Raw genomic sequence first — 16,837 nt, 5'->3', positions numbered from 1 at the left:
CTAAGTGACCTGGCAACACTGGTGCAATGCAAAGTCGGGAATGTATGTGGCGGTTGGTTCGTGTTTGCTCGCTGTCGTTGTTCGCCGTTTCTGTGTAATCAAACGTCTGCCTTAATCGTGATTTTCAAGTGCCACCTCCGTGTTGGCTCGACCAGAATGTCTCACGCAAGTAAGGCTTGTGATATGTTTTCTACTTGCATGGTTTCGAAAGCGTCCCTGCGTCTGTGCATTTGACTGCGTCCCTGAAAATTAAGACGCATGCCGAAAGCACCCAAAAGAACATTTTATCGGCATGTTCAAAGGGAATTTGATCGAAGTTCGCAGCTGATATCTTCCGCTGTGTCTGAAAGCGTTCAGACAGAAGACTCTCAGCAGCGTGATCAAAGTAATGAAGTGAACGCTTCCCGACACGAACCCGAAACATCAGTAAGTGTGTCCCAAACGGAGGGCGGGAATACTTCGCCATGTGACATCTCGCCCCCAGTTTCGACGGCCTCGGAGGGGGCTTTGAGTCCAACCCCTGAGGTGCTGGCAAATCGCGCTGAAAGTGCTGAAGTTCCGGTAATGCTTGCACAGTTGAAGACATGGGCACTATCTGGAGTATCGCACAGACACATTAGAACATTACTGAAATTACTAAAATCGCATCCCTGTCACGCGGATCTTCCCAGCAGTGCTCGCTCTTTGCTGCACACCCCAAGACAGAACAATATAGTGGACATGGGCGAAGGCAGATATTGCCACTTTGGATTGAAGTCTGGACTTTAGTATGTACTTGGCGGAGTGGAAAATGTGCCAGATGTGATCTATTTGAATGTTAATGTAGATCGGCTCCCCTTGACAAAGGGGACCAAGGACCAGTTCTGGCCTATTTTATGCAAAGTCATGAACACTGATAGTAGGATGGCACCCTTTCCAGTTGGTGTATTCTATGGAAAGTCAAAGGCGTTGTGTGCAAGTACATTCCTAGGTCCATTTGTGGCAGAGTACTGCGAGCTGTACAGTACTGTATTGGAAATAGAAGGGAGGAAAATCAGAGTATTGATATCCGCATTCGTGTGTGATGCACCAGCAAAGTCATACATACTTTCAGTGAAGGGCCTTTCTGGATATTATAGTTGCACAAAGTGCACTATAGAAGCAGACTATGTCAGGGACAGGGTGTGCTTCCTGGGAACTGATGCACCACTGCGGTCTAATCAGAGCTTTCGCAGTCAGCTACAAGAGGAGCATCACACAGGGACATCTGTACTCGAGCAGCTTCCTATTGATACGGTACAACAGGTAACGTTGGACTACATGCATTTGGTGTGTCTTGGCGTCCAGAAAAAACTGCTTTCTATGTGGTTCAAAGGAAGTAGAGAACACCGACTGAGCCCCACTCTACGAGAAACTGTATCTGCAAAACATGTGTCACTGGCTTCATTCGTACCAGTTGGTTTCTCACGAAAGCCCAAGCCAATGTCAGAGCTCGATATATGGAAAGCTACAGAGTTCCGAATGTTCCTTCTCTATACCGGCCCACTTTCATTAGCAACTTCCCTCCCTCGAGCACAGTACAAGAATTTCCTGGAGCTTCATGTAGCGATTTCAATACTAGTTAGCCCTACTCTCTCCCAGGTTCATTTGGACTATGCTGAAAAGCTCCTGCATCACTTTGTGAAAAAGCATGCCCAGATATACGGGCTCGAAACAGTGTCACACAATGTCCATGGTCTTGCTCACTTGGCTGCAGATGTTAGAAACTACGGGCCTCTTGACCGTTTCAGTGCTTTTCCCTTTGATAACTTTATGCAGGTCATAAAAAGGTATTTGCGTAAACCTGAACGGCCGCTCGAGCAGCTGCACAACAGAATCATGGAGCAAAGGTGCACTGCCCCCGAAAGGCTTCCTGTTGCAAGTGATGTGAGCTTATCACTTGAGGTTAGAGGTGCAACAGTTCCTGTAGGTTGTATGCCTCCGCTTTACAAACGTGTGACAGTGCCAGGACGCTTCCAATTGCAGAATAATGCAAGTGACAGCACATGCCGTCTGTCTGATGGCAGCTTCATCAGAATCACTGGTGCAGCCCGCAGTGCGTCAGCACAGGAGCCATATATAATAGGGAAGAAGTTTAGATCAACTCAGGACCTTTATGTTTTTCCGTGTGCTTCCTCTCTTGTCGGCATTCATGTTGTGTCACGCCCTTCACGTGTGCATTGCTGGCCGTTGTCGTTTGTTGAAATGAAGTGTATGCTTTTGCCCTATAGGTGTGACTGCTATGTCGCATTTCCACTGCCACACACTGTTGAAAATAATGCACTGTAAAAATTCATTAGTCCCACTTTTCTCTAAGAATGATGAATCATCTATTGAAAGGATCTGTGTTATTTATTGATAATTTTAGTGTTGCTTCCCTCCAGTAAGTTGTGTGCCTTAACGGGAATCAACTTAGCACTTTGTCCTCCGCATGTTTTGTCATCAACGCCTAGTGATCATGCAATTGTGAATTATATGTTACATAGCTTCTTTGTGGCATGAGGGTCATCTCATCTGTACATACCTCATCCATTAACCAAGTGCAAATTGCTCCAATAGTTCCAACATGTTATACGATTGTGAAGTTTCCGAATGAGGAGAATCAAGTGGCAGTCGTGCCATCCTCTTGGGTAGTTGGAACATCTTGCTACTGGCCTCCAGAAAAGGAAGAAAGGAAAATTGGCCTTTATGTTCGAAAAAACAAGGTCCCCAGTTTGGACTGGCAGTTCCTCGATTGTAACTCACTGGAGACTTATGGTATGTTGTTGGAGTGACTGCACCACCATCTGTCTAATTGCTGATGTTGCCGTTTGACTCACCCAATAGAAACTTACGAAGAAGCGCGAGAAATGCTGCCGCTTGCAGCAAGCACTTCAGACTTGAATGCTGACAGAGAGTATGGACGAGGAAAAAGGAAAAGAGTAAGGAGGGTGTACGCTGACGAAGAAGATGATTGTTCTCCACCTGTTACCCCCCCATATCGGACGGAACCGAAGTGTAAGAAACTCTTCAAGATGAAATTATTTTATTTTCATCGTTTTGTTCTTTTGCAACAGCCATTCTAAACACTGTTGCTGTGGAACCTGTGCAAACAAGGCCACGCCCTTTAATAATTCCTTCTGAGGATGAAGATTCGTTGCCACCCACTCCTCCTCTTCCTCCCCGGGTCAGGGAGAAATGTAAGCTAACCGTTTTGTTGTTTTGAGCAATTTTTGATCTGATCCATCTCAATATAGTAACAGAAAACTGCTGGGTGATAGCAGAGCTTGTACCACTTGTGCTTTTTATGAACCCGGCAACACATAATGAACAGAAAACAAATTCTTTAACGCAGCTGAACAGGATGTCAACCACAAAAAGGTATATCATTGCAGTATCGTCATTGCAGTTGTGAAACGCAAAGCGAACACTCAGCCTACGCTAAATCGGATAAATGGTCAGGTGACGGGTCTTCTAGTGGCTAGTCTGTCATTCAGTTGTACGTATTTGAAAACATGCATGGCCCGTAGTCTCGAAAAAAAATTTGCAATGCTTCAGTGTCCCCTTTCCCACCTGTCAGAAGCAGAGTGTCAGCTGACTTGGAAAAAGGGGAATTATCATGGAATTTCGATGCGATTGGAAAGGCCAGGGGATTGTTTTAAAAGTTTCCAAAAACGCAACTGAAAGCAGGGAAAACCGCAGGCAAATACTGTGATGATCTATAGCATATCGCCAGTACAGTTGAGCGACCAAGTCACAACAATGTTGCCACAACACAGTTTTCCAATAGGAGAGGCTCAGAGGCAGAAAATTACGGACACCTCATTAATAATTGATCTTGAAAACAAGAGACAATGGTCATAAATGAAGCACAGCACGAGGTATCCTCAGTACACAAAAAATTGATTCCTTTCAATAGTCTGCAGAAACCTATGTTTGTAGCAGTTTTTCAACTGCCACTATTCACCTGATGTGGTTTTATTCTGTTCGTTTGAACGCAATAAATTGTATGTTTGATGCGTGATGAGGAAAGCCAGAGCTTCGGCACACACAAAGACTGGTAACACAAGCTCCGGCTTTTCTCATAATGAATTTCATCCACCAGCTTGCTTGCGCGCATGTTGTTTTATCTGTCTTATAAGCAGACCGCGGATTTACATGTCCTGCATGTCTTTCCCGGGCTCGGAGAGCTTCAGACACAATATATCTGCATGTGTTGAGGCCATATGAATGCATTTGTGATGTTTGTAAAATGTATGAAAATGCATGTTTGGACGTTAGTGCACGTTTGTAATAATACTGCATGTTTGTGCATAAATGTGGTTTTTAGCAGCGCGCGTCAGGCTGCCACGACCTTCTCGGACGCCGGGCACGCGAAGACGCACAGAAGGCTGCGTTCGCTACAGACCATGCGAAATCAGCATTGGAGTTGACTCAGACTTGTACGTATCTTGAGTATGTACTCTACTCAATACTTTTTGCCACAGGTATTTTTAAAGTATTTAAAATACTTTTTTTGCAGTATTTGCTACTGAGTAATAAAAGTACATTTCTTCCTCGTCAAGCTGTATCAAGCACACTTCTCGTTGTGATCAGATTTTCAGCTCAGTGGAACTTAACCCCCTTTTTGCTTTATGTTTTGGGGAATTCTGCTTGGGGAATTGGGGAATTCATCTGGCTATCTGGTACAATAGGCTGGTCCCATTCTTAGCCTTGCTTGTCAATAGCTCAACCCCTTCATCAGAAAATGATTCCTATTCACATTGGCAGGTGAATCCCCAGGGGATTAGGTGCAAGAGAACCCAAGCATTTATTACTTTGGTCACCAAAGCAATGTTGTTGAGAGGACCTTTTCAGCATACAAACCTATGCTTACAGAGAGGTGTCAAAGCTTCAGGCTCGAAAACTTAGGGCTCTATAGAATGAAATAGAATAGAAATAGAAAGAAAGAAATGGAAGCGCTGGTCGCACTGGTGCGACCAGATGTGGAGCAGTATATTGTGGTCTACTGTCACCAGAACTACAAGTGGTCCATCGTGGTGTAACATTTGACATTTTAGTCATTGTTGATGTTGTAAATGTGGAATGCACCCTGAAGTCCTGTACAACACGCATGAAAATAAACCATGCGCATGTTACATGTTTCTTAATTTTTTGCCACATTTGCTGCATTCATAATGCTTGCTTTGTCACTTTACCTGCATGTTTTATGCATGTTTCATCATTTTTTGATGCATGTTTACTTGCATGTTTTTCCATTTTTTTGCTGCATGATTGTATGCGTATTTAGTGGGTCTTGAGGGCATTTAATTCCGCGGTCTGCTTATGAGTGACCTTATCAAAATGTAGGAGCAGGCACTAAGTTCTCTTTTTGGTGAGGAAATGGGCTTTAAAGTAGCACAGAAGTCATTTTTAACACACAGTTTTCTTCCTATAAAACTGTTAAGTAGACCAGTAAGATGCACCATGCGAAGTAATTTACACCACGGAGTCATAATTATCGCAGAAATTGAATCTGAAATACATACGCTGCAAAAAGCGACCGTGCGCTACGGTGGTGAAGAGCAGTACCAGCCTGTGATCTGCCTAGAACCGCTCGCTGATTGGCGTAGAGAAATGTTGTCTGCTACTCCGCTGTCGTCTGCTACTCGGCTGTTCGGGGTTCTGATAAAGCCTTTCTCCTTGCTCGGTAATGCTTCGGCCGCTCCTTCTCTCCCCAATTCTCCGGGAAAACTGGCAAAACAGGTTTACGGCGGCAAAGGGACAAGGCGCTGACCCCAACTGACCGGCAAACCAGAACGAGTCTCCTTATGCCGTCATCGGTGACGTGGCATCATACCTCCTCATCCTCGTTATAGCTGGAGTGGCGAGTTAAGGGTAAAGGCGCGGAGCTATGTTTATGTGAGTTTTTTTTCTGGGAAACAAATTGCACACATCAAAACCTTTCGCGCTATTCGGTATAATGACACACACACTTTCATCAGATGTCTTAATCTGAAGTTTTTTTGGATGGCCCTCTGTACTCCTTTAAATGGTTGGTGAAGACCTGGAAAAGTTGAGGAATCCAAATACTAGAATTTGGTAGACACACTACAGAAGATTATTGGTTCTGCGGATAGCTGTTCGGCTGTGTTACAGAGCACATCTGCTGTCAGCCCCAGATATATCATGTCAAATTCAGTGCTTGTCATGCTTACTAGTCAAATGGAAATTATTCGTCTGTCGTACTTGAGTGAAGATGGTTAGAGTATCTCAAAATATGTTCTGTTGTAGCTCGTGCACGTGATGTTTACAGCCAACAACCACTGCATCTCACCAGTCCTAAAGCTGGTCTCTCCTCCTCATTCCCATGTTGTAAGTATACACAAGTGTTAGTGTTAAATGCATGCAAACTAGTTAAAGTGATACACCGTAACTAAGTTGCAGCGCCTCTCACTGAAGCACCTATGCGGTATGTATGTCTATCTCCCTGCTTGTGTTTATTTCTTTTTCTCGATTTCTTCTGTTTGAGAGCTCACAAAGGGGACACCAACCAAGCATGCGCAAAATTGCAACCCAGTTCTGTTTGTGTAGCAAATGGACCTTCTTCTGAGATAGACCTAGAGATATGTTATGATACATATATTGAAAGCTGTGTGAGGTTTTGTGCAAGTTTATCCCTTCTAATACTGGATTCAATAGGTTGTTTTGCCACACTCGAAACACGTGCACAACAGCATATGGCGAGCGTTACTGACAATTGGTTGTCCATTATCTATATTGCATATCTGAGCCACAACACATCTGTAGCATACAGCTGCATGTTATACAAATGAAGGCTGGTACCATCCAACATTGCTAGTTGCTTGCGTGAAGTGATATATGTCAGGAAAGTTAGGAGAATGCCTGTGGTCTTGATAGCCTGTACTCGAAGAAGCCTTCACAAGTGTTTCTCACAGGACGATTGGAAATCATCTTGTTGTATTGTAAATAACAAGTCATGCAACTCAGCTATGGCATTAGTACACACATTTGCAAGTAAAGTATCATTGTATATTCTTTCTCAATGTACAGTTAGATATGATACTGACATGCGTTATGCTTTATCTTGGCTGCTTCTGAATATGAAAGCTCAACAAAATCCTGTGATGATTTGTTTCCAGCCTCCAAGCACCAGGCATGTCACACGAATACAAGATCACAGCCAGCACTGGAAGAAAGCCTTAGTTTCCAAAGTTGGAAGAAACAACATGTGTTCGTGCACCGTGAGTGTAGCATTATTATTCTTTCTTGTGTGAGTCGGAGACAAAAAGTTCCAAACGCTGTTCCGAAAAGACATAGTAAAAACAGATGAAGCCATTATCACAATAGGGTTTTTAGCTGCGACTGGGAAGCACATTTCGTCAAATTGAGTGTGTAAAAGTCAGGTGTTTGGCTTTGGTAGGAGTAGGTTACAGAGTAACATCTGCATCAGTTCTCATGAGTGGCAGGTTGTTTCTATTCAGTTGGAAATGGTGCACAGCATACCTATATTGATAACATTGCAGATTGGTTTGCCTGCAAGCACTTGTATGTACTACACTGTCTGATGCTTAGATAATATGCGATAAATATGCTAGCAGATATAATTCAAAACTGAAGGTCTTGTTGAAAAGTTTTAAAATATGTGCTGCAAGGTGTAGACACGTTGCAGTATGGGAGCAAGCATCAGTGCTTGTAAACAGGGCTACAAAATACCCTGCAGCCGGTGCAAATTCATTCATTTTCCTGCAAGTTTGAACGAATTAAGTGTAGCTTGAACTATGTAACGTTCAGTGAGGTTTTTGCAGTATTTTGACCACCCATCTGTCGTACTGCTTATGTACATGTACGCACGTTTGATGCAGGTGATGAAACTGAAGTGCTCCCTGAGTTGCCAGCACAGCAGTCTGTGTTACATGCACTTGAGCAACCAACACGTGGTAGAGGCTCTGCCCATTTCAGCAGTGACCGTGAGTGGATTTGGTTATTGCTGTTTTGCTGGCTTTGACATCAGCATAGCGATGGACAAACAGTGTCTTGCATTTTAGGCAAGAATGCCAACTGTTTTTGGCAAAAATGGGTGGTTTCTAAAAACTTGTGTGGTTTCTAATTTTTAATTAAGGAAACAGTAGTTATAATGTACAACATGACGTTTTCGGCTTTTTCCGAAATTTGCCCCCAATGGTCTTACTATAATTTGGGTGAAGCCCAATAAATATCCATCATTATTAGGCTGCTTTTGAAAGAAGCCACTTTGGTCGAAGTCATCAACATCTCATTTTTGTACAATTAATACGGTTTTGCGTTATTCTTGAAATTCCACCGCAGTGATACTGAAATCGCATGGACAGTGGTACTGGAAGAGCATAGGACATTGCCCTGAAAATATACCTGTCACATTACCAATGGCAATATTTCTAGACCCGATTTCGTACGAGTTTCTATTGGCACACAAGGTACCAACCAGAAAGGTACCGAATCTTACTCATCATTATTTTCGTTATTGCTTTGTGTCTGATGCCTACTCTCAGTGTTTGGTGGTGAAGTAAGAAGAAAATTTATTTAATACAATTTGGGTCTGTGTTGTTTTGGTGACACGGCGGTTTTGCTAAGAGCACTTACCAGGGTGTGGCAGTTGTATTTAGAAAAAAAAACATGTTGTGAAAGCTGTAAACAACGAGATTTGACCGAGGCACACCAACAATTAACGACGAACAGACAAGTAAGCCTCAAACGCCCAGAAATTAACGAATGCAAACAACTCGGGGGGGGGGGGGGGGAGAGGTGCTGACGCCAGGAATCGGAATCTCGTTGTTTACGTCCTTTACAAATCGCCCTGCCTCGTGTCTGAATGAGAGAGTGAGCGAGAAAGATGTAAGAGAGAATGGGAATAGCGTGGTTGGTTGTCCGTCCCCCCTCCGTATTTGAGGCACCCAATGGCTCAAGGGAAACGGCGTGCTGGTGTGGTGCAGCAGTTAGCATATCTGACCGGAGATCAGAAGACCCAGGTGCGATTCCTGACGTCAGCACCTCTTTTCCCTGAGTTTGTTTGCATTGCATTTATGAAAGCTGCAGGCATTGTTTACGTAGGTGGTGAAGATGAGAGGTCTCTGAGGTTCGAGCACATTGAATCAGCAACAGGAGCGCAGATCATCGACGGTGTGTACCCTACTTAATTGCTTATGTTTTTGAAATGTTGAATGTGCAGCAACGTTTGGTCTAAGAAATGTTGATGTCTGTGTGACGTGACTTCTACGCCATGAGTGAAGTGTTCGCTTAGCAAGGTTTCAGCGCCAGTTTTTGTGAGCATCGGTATGACACAGCTTGCACGTGTTGTGTGACTACATTGGTGTGGCTCCCATTTTGTGAACGTTTGCAGGTTCCTGTACATCATTGGTTCCTGAACGTTCGGGCCGTAGACCTTCTCACACAGCTGTCCGTGTGTCTCCAAAGAAATCTGCATGCGGGTCAGGTTAGTATATCGGAACCTTCCTTTAGCACATCAGCACACTAAAATGCCACTGACAGGCTTGAAACTTGGAGTGCCGCTGCTGTGTCTGTGGTGCTAAAAGTAGCTGATACTGGATGTGAGACTTCTCCCAAGTATGAGAAGCAGGAAGGGTTGTGGCATTCGGCAATTTTTTGTTGTAGTGAAGTGCGCAGTGAAAAGTAGTAGAAAGCAAAAGTATGCATTGAGAGCTTGACGACACTTAGCAGCTCATAACTCAGGTTCTCTCTGTCTTGATTGCATTTATGTGGTGCCCCCATTATTGTGTGTGTGTGCGCATGTACTGAGTCTGCAAAGTCACAAGGCACCATATAATTCCTTAAATACTTCATGCACTTTGGTTGATAGATTTTGTTTGACTTGGTTCACCCATGAAAATACATTTTGCCCCAACGGGGAGCTTAATGTTGGCAACAAGTTTTGTCTGTAGAATTCTTGTGTTATGTACCAATAAGTGACTGACTGTATACAAAGCATGGATAAATAGGAAGTGTGACAGGGCTAAGTATGTAGATACCTTTGTCGAAATGGCACGGTGAGACAAACCAGTAGAAATTTTCTCCGCGCCCAGCCTGAACAAATTGCATGTTGAAATGCCACCAAACAATGCATGTGGCATAATGCTTTGTTCCTGTTTTGTAACAACATTTGTAAGTTTACCACTCTTTTTGTAGAATTCGAGAAGAAGATCCTTCGTACGATTAACATCATGAGCCTTCGCCAACTGGAGCACTCTAATCAGCTTGACTTGATCGTTTCATGGCTGAAAACTTCGAAAGGTACACAAGAAGACGAAATGGTTTTCCCTGGGCCGTTCACCAATGTGGAAAGTTTTCTCCAATTTGATGAAGAAGTGCAGAAGTCAGATGCCAAAAAACGCCAGCTGGTACGTCCAGTCTTTTCTTATCCATCCTTGTTTAGGATGCCTAACAACTTTGACCATGGAAATTTATGAAACTTTCAACATTTGTAATGTGTTCAGCGTGCTACATTTAGTCCGTTGTTCAGTCTAGCAGAATCTTTCACGTCAGGCGGTGAAATGGCTCCGCTCTACAAACTGGGTTACAAATATTATCATGAGTACTTTGGGCTATGAATACGGCTGTAGTTATGGCTGGGCTATCACTCCCCAAAGTTAAACTGAATCCTACCAACTCAAAATTTGTGAGAAACCCAACAACCTTGTTCTGCTAAAAGCACTGTGCAGAATAAATACTTTTACCTGAATGCTAATTTTTGCCATAGAATCTAATGATTAAATCAAAAATGGACCAATATGTTTGAGCTTAACATTGGGGAATGCTTATTCACGGCATACTCATGATTTTTGTGACGCAATTTGTAGGTGGTCGTGAAGGGCCACTCGTAAGGCCCCCGGTTTTCCATGGTATTCGGCAAAAGGGTTGCAAGTCTTCTGATGTTAGCTGAGGGCCAGTAAATTGCTTCCCACAAGGTCTTCAATGCCATGTTTAAAGGAGATTATATTATTAAGCACATCAGCCCCCCTCCTCAAGCCTTTGACATAACAGACGAGCTCAGAAAATCCCATTCCTCCTTGTGCATGCGTTGCATCCTTGGAGATTACTGGAATGAGGAAGGAAGAACTGTCCTTCACATTTCGTTTTCGCTGGCCTTGACTCCTTGTGTACAATCGGCCGAAAGCGACGAACCGAAACGGTTTGGAGATCTTGTTCTCCTCCACAAGTTCCCATTGCTCAAATCGGCGCTAAGCTCCCTGGGATTTTCTGAAATTGTGCATTTTGTTTTGGAGCAGAATGAGGGAGCTTGCTTCGAATTTAGCATCTATTGCGATCAAGTATTTGTCGATTCCTATAAACTCTGTAGATGCGGAACAATCTTTTGGCAAGCATAAAATGATTGTCAGCTATGACACACAAGCAGCATTTTCTGTCAGAGGAGAACACAAAATATCATGTAATGCAAGCTGCAACGGTGTTTTGAATAATTAATTTTAAAAATATTTTCCCTTCCATCATTATCCAAGAAAAAAAATAGTTTTCTGTTTCGATGGCTGCGAAAAATCGTGGAATTTACAAGTCAGTTGTGTTGAACTTTAAATTTGCTGCAGCAGAAAATCAGTGGCCTTAGCTATTCGTCATCTGGTGTGGAATTACCTGGCAACAACAAGTTGTATGAATACTGTTATCAGAGTGAAAGAGAAAAGACAAGGTTGCTTGCTTGTATCTGACTTGGAGTTGGAATTGGTCCTTTCTTTTTCTGTGACAGTATGCAGCACCTGCTCTGCATGTCTGCTTTGCTGAATAATCTGTGAGGTTTGGAATAGTAACATATTTGACATGCTCTGTATGCAGCAAAAGTACATGATGAAGCTTGGTGGCACCAACTGCGGGGACAAGGCAAGACGAGTCTTATATGCACTTCTCTCGGACGAAGTAGCCCAACAATTTAATTGGACTGGCATCGGTGGGAAGAAGAAGTTCTGTTCACTGGAATGCTGCAGTATCATGTGCAGTGAGTATGTTTTTAAACATCAGAAATGATTTCTTGTCTTAGAGCTGGTGCACTGCACCTCACCACATTTGTTGATGAGATAGTGTTATTAAATTCGTAAATATAGGTTTTACTTCAGAAAACTATTAGCTACTTGGAATACACTCATAACTGACTTTTGCCAGATTGAGGCTGTTTGCATTTGTGACATCTCCCGTTGGCGTTGTGACACCACAAATTTATTCTGAGATAACACCAGCATGCGACCCTGTAGAGTGTGGTGTCATAGAGGAGGGAGGGAGCTGATACATGATTTACAGTCAACATTTTATTGGATGAAAGCAAAGCATCAAACAGAATTTTTGCCAGTTCGGGTTCGGATCCAGGCATAATGGTTCGGTTCACCTCCAGGAAGACACCTAAACCCAACTTAAAAGCATTTGTGCATTCAGGAAGCTTTCTATAGGACCTACCACAATAGTGTATGTTCCCCCAAAAGTCAATGCCATCATTACTGGCAACATCTCACCACACCTGACCACTATACACTAATCCTCTCCGTGAGTTTCTATCCATTCTTTAAGGAGGTGGACCGTACAAGCTAGATCCCTTTTCGAGTTACCTGTGGGTGGTGTGGGACACATGTTTGTTTGTCTTCTCATTAACACACATGACCAAACACCTATGACAAAGTAGGAGAGCCACCCACAAACAGTTTAAATAATATGTCATGCAAGTAGGTCAGCCTTTCACGCAGCCCCTCAGCTTTTCTCTTTCCCTTCATGACATAGAATAGTCTCGTTGGGTCACTGTGGAATAAAGTACCACAACAACTGCATGTGATGTCCTTCATCCTGTGATGTTGCTTCATCTTTTTCACCACAGTGTTGCGGCCCATCTACAAATCCCCCTTATTGCCGCTTCAGACGCTTTGTCCACCTTGCGTTCTCCAACCTTTTCTTTCTCTCATGCAGGGGGATGTACTGTCGTAGCGTATTCTGCCCCTACATTCATGCCACGGATTAATTTTTAATTGGACTGGCAAATTAGCTAAGCAAGGTGGCATCTTTCTCAATCAAATCAGAAAACAATCGGTACAGCTTACTAATTCAGTCAAGGTCACTGGGTTCTTTAAAAGATTTCTACAAAAATTTGACCACCCCAAATCCATCACTGGCATTTACGTTCGTGGAATTCTTAGCTCCGTTCAAATGCCCTCCCTACTGTGCAAGAAGGTAACAAACCATGCCACAATTACACCTTTTGTCTTTATCAATGTGTCTGTCATCAGTCACCAGCTCATATAATGATGGGTTGCACAACAAGACCCTCGATTAGAATAAAAGCATGTTGCTCTATTAACTTCACTGCGATAAAGGCAGAACCAAGAGCAGTTATGGAAGTGCTGCACCATTTACGCCAAACTGCGCCAATCAGGGGTTCTGTGCCATCCTGCGTCGTAAAGGGTGTTTCTGCTGCTTTTGCGCCAAAGCCTAGCCAAGCAGCCTCGCGACCCATATGCACTGTCGTGTGATGCTCCAACAATCGCGCTGATCCTTTTGTATTATCTTTTGTGTTTCCCCCCAGCTCGGAGACGCGTGCCAACATTAAGTATACAACAGCTAGCTTGCACTTTGCTATATTCATCTATATCCAAGCTGACATGTATGAGAGGATCTCCACATGATGACCACTTTTTGATTCCTAAGGGTAGCTTTGCACGTCCCTAAAGAGACTGTATACACCTGTTGTTCACGATCACTGCGCTAACTTTGAGGATCGCTAGGCTCTTCGACAACCAAAGACAATGCATATGTGGACACAGTTCATGCCCACTCTGCACTGGATTATTGGAAGTAGCTAGGCTCACAACGCTAGGCTCGCGGCTCTAAATTGAGTAGAAATTAACGTGGAAATAACTGAAGAAACTAAGATAACTGGTCAGAAAATAACTGAGATTAACATGGAAAGCGTACATTCCACGTCGTCAATGCTGACCGAGGCACACAGACTTTTTTTTCCTGTGCCAGAATGCTTTCAGGCACTTCCATCACTGCAAGAGTTCTGCAAATGCAAATTTCACCAAGAATAGCCCAGTGACAGATTTGATTTTTGGCTGTAAAATTTCTGTAGCAATGTTGTGTAAAACCCTGTGATCTTGATTAGAATGATGTGCTATGGCTAAGGTCCCGGGTTGTCCTTGGTTCCGTGAAATATCGCAGAATCCTTGGTTTGACACTGAATTTCACTGAAGCCCAAGTTTCAAGTACATACACCGTCTGAGGAAGGGGCGGCGTCCCTCCTGTGTGCAGTTTAACGGTAGCAGTGGAGGATTTTGATTCGATGTTTGGGAGTTTGCCCTTACAGACTCTTAAATAATGCCTTCTGCCCAGAAACAAAAAGGGTGTCCTAAAGATGTAACTTCCACGGGCGTGTATTGTGAACTCCTTCCTATAATCTTCCTATAAAGTTCCTATAAACTCTGTAGATGCCGAAAGATCTTTCAGCAGGTATAAAATGATTGCGGGAGACAGACGGCACTCTTTCTCAGAGGAGAACACAAGATATCGTGTATGTAATATGCAGCCACAACAGTGCTTTGAACCTGTAATTTTATAAAAATATTTTTTTTGTTCCACATTATCCCAGAAAACATTTGAAGCAGCAGTTGCGTGCTTGGCGTGGAAAATAGCGGAATTTTGAATTTGCCGCAGCAGAAAACCAGGGGCCTTAGCTATGGCAATAGGCTTCCGTATTATGCAGAAAGATGCTACTTGTGCTTGGCTAATACGCAAGCTTAAAGAACAAAATTAGCTCAAGTATGCATCATTGAAATGCAAAAAGGCTCAAATCTATGGCTAAAGTCCGTACAAGTATATTCAAAGTGTCATAATTTTCTGAAGTGAAACCTATTGTTAGGAATTCACTGACATCCACTCATGGAACACCCTGCGTAGATACTGTAGAATAGGGTTGCAGTGGCCTGCGTGGCCCCCAAGACCAAAGAAAAAAGTATTCTGTCCAAGCTTTATCAGTGGTCATGGCATTATCATTGGGCTTTGTACTCGTACAGTTTATCTTGTGTTATTTGGTGACAGAAAATTGTCCACCAACTTGTAAGAGCCGATAACTCTCTAAATAAAAGACGAGCGGGGCCAGTTGGTGCACATGACAACAGCGAATATGATGGAAGTAACAGAGATACCATTAAAGTCTGACGTTCTCTGCCTGTCTCTGTTGCTTTCATCACCTTCACTGACGACTCTTGCCTTTGAATCTGATTTTCAGATGATTGATATTATAAGCACATTCGTGCCAAAACTTCTGAGCAAGCCCTACATGGCAGATTTGTTATATTGGTGCCTTCACAGCAGGCTGGTGATCTCGCAAGTGAATTCGAGCAAAAGTTCTTCGGGTTCAGGAGACTTGAAGCGAAGCTCTTTGGCTTGAAAGCGAATAACGTTTTGTGCATCTGTGGACAATGTTGCTTTTGACTTACCAGTACAACTGATAGAGAGTCTTAGTCATATGAGAAAGTGCTTACACGGACACAGCACTAATCTTTGAAATGTCAAAATGTTTGTTCACAATGGTGCATATAGTGCGGCTTTTCTGATTTTTCTGATGTTTGCACTTATCTATGCAGGTGCTATCAACAAAATGAGCGACACTGGCACCATCGCTGAGACTGAAAAGGCAGTGCAGACATGGTTGCGACATGAAAGAATGATCAAGAAGGCAGCAAAGAAGAATGTTGCACCATAGTTCATGCTTGAGAGGAAACAGAGGAAAAAAAGCCCTGTGACGTGTTAGACTGTTTGAGTGCAGTGAAATATTGAGTACAAAAAGTGCGTGCCCCTGTATCACACTGCCACTTTGCAGTAGTGCCAACATACCTGCAACACATGATGCTGCATTGTAGATTTTTGTATGTACATGTATTTTTGTATTTTTGTATATACAAATACTGAGTATCGTAATATCAGTAATTAACCCTGTAGAAGCTTGTAACCTTGCAGTGACTTCTCCACAGTGGGAGAAGCTTTATGCCCCACAAAAGCTCCAGTTGAGCTCCAGTTTAACACGTGATAGCAGCACCGTTCACATATCAAGTTCATGAGTGCAGAACTTTTATGTTCAATTTATTCCTACTGTGCACAGCTTTTTGGTGCATGATAGACTAGTCACTAACCTAGTCACTGTTCAATCTACAGACGTTGATGCCTTCGAAGTCCTTAGTGTGTACTCTAAAACTTCTTGCATGTGTACGAGTGCAACAAACTTGCCAGTTTTTGGCATTGCAGCAACTTTTCCTTTTATATGCTAAACAAAAATGTAGAGAACTCTGACTTAACATAACAAAATAACACGTTTTACTCAGACGTTTCGTCCGTCATGCGACGGACATCATCAGTGCCAAACTGAATGAGGGATTATACAACCGGTCGCTATTTAAGGAGATGTGAGTATTGTTTGGGAAGGGGGCTACGGTTTTTGTTACAAACCGAGGGGTCACCGCGTATGTGCCACGACTCTAGAAGCTTCCTGGGTCCCCATCTTTGTTTGCGAGCTAACAAAGATGGGGTCCCAGGAAGCTTCTAGAGTCATGGCATATACGTGGTGACCCCTAAGTGTGTAACAAAAACCGTGGCCTCCTTCCCGAATAATACTCACATCTCCTTAAATACCGATCGGTTGTATGACCTCTCACATTCAGTTTGGCACTGATGATGTCCGTCGCATGACGGACAAAACGTCTGAGTAAAACTTGTTATTTTGTTATGTTAAGTCGGAGTTCTCTACTTTTTTGACCAGTTATGTCGTCTCCCGGCTTTTGGAGTCCTTTGCTTTTATATGCTA

General features: G+C 43.2%; 1 protein-coding gene across 1 annotated transcript; it reads left to right on the top strand.

Annotated features, from left to right (window-relative positions):
* The first annotated feature begins 58 nt into the window (after positions 1–58).
* On the top strand, positions 59–15,742 carry LOC135388574 (uncharacterized). The gene is made up of 12 exons (XM_064618197.1): positions 59–169; positions 2,578–2,775; positions 2,845–3,015; positions 3,075–3,197; positions 6,271–6,351; positions 7,140–7,241; positions 7,863–7,967; positions 9,088–9,156; positions 9,377–9,469; positions 10,180–10,391; positions 11,839–11,998; positions 15,624–15,742. The coding sequence occupies exons 1-12, from the start codon at positions 157–159 to the stop codon at positions 15,740–15,742; spliced, it is 1,446 nt and encodes a 481-aa protein (XP_064474267.1). The 5' UTR covers positions 59–156.
* The last annotated feature ends 1,095 nt before the right edge of the window (positions 15,743–16,837 follow it).

This window comes from Ornithodoros turicata, chromosome 1 (genome assembly GCF_037126465.1).
Source record: "Ornithodoros turicata isolate Travis chromosome 1, ASM3712646v1, whole genome shotgun sequence".
In the NCBI taxonomy this organism is placed as follows: Eukaryota; Metazoa; Arthropoda; class Arachnida; order Ixodida; family Argasidae; genus Ornithodoros; species Ornithodoros turicata.
Note: the sequence above shows the minus strand (reverse complement) of the source record. Positions and strands in the feature narration are given on the sequence as shown.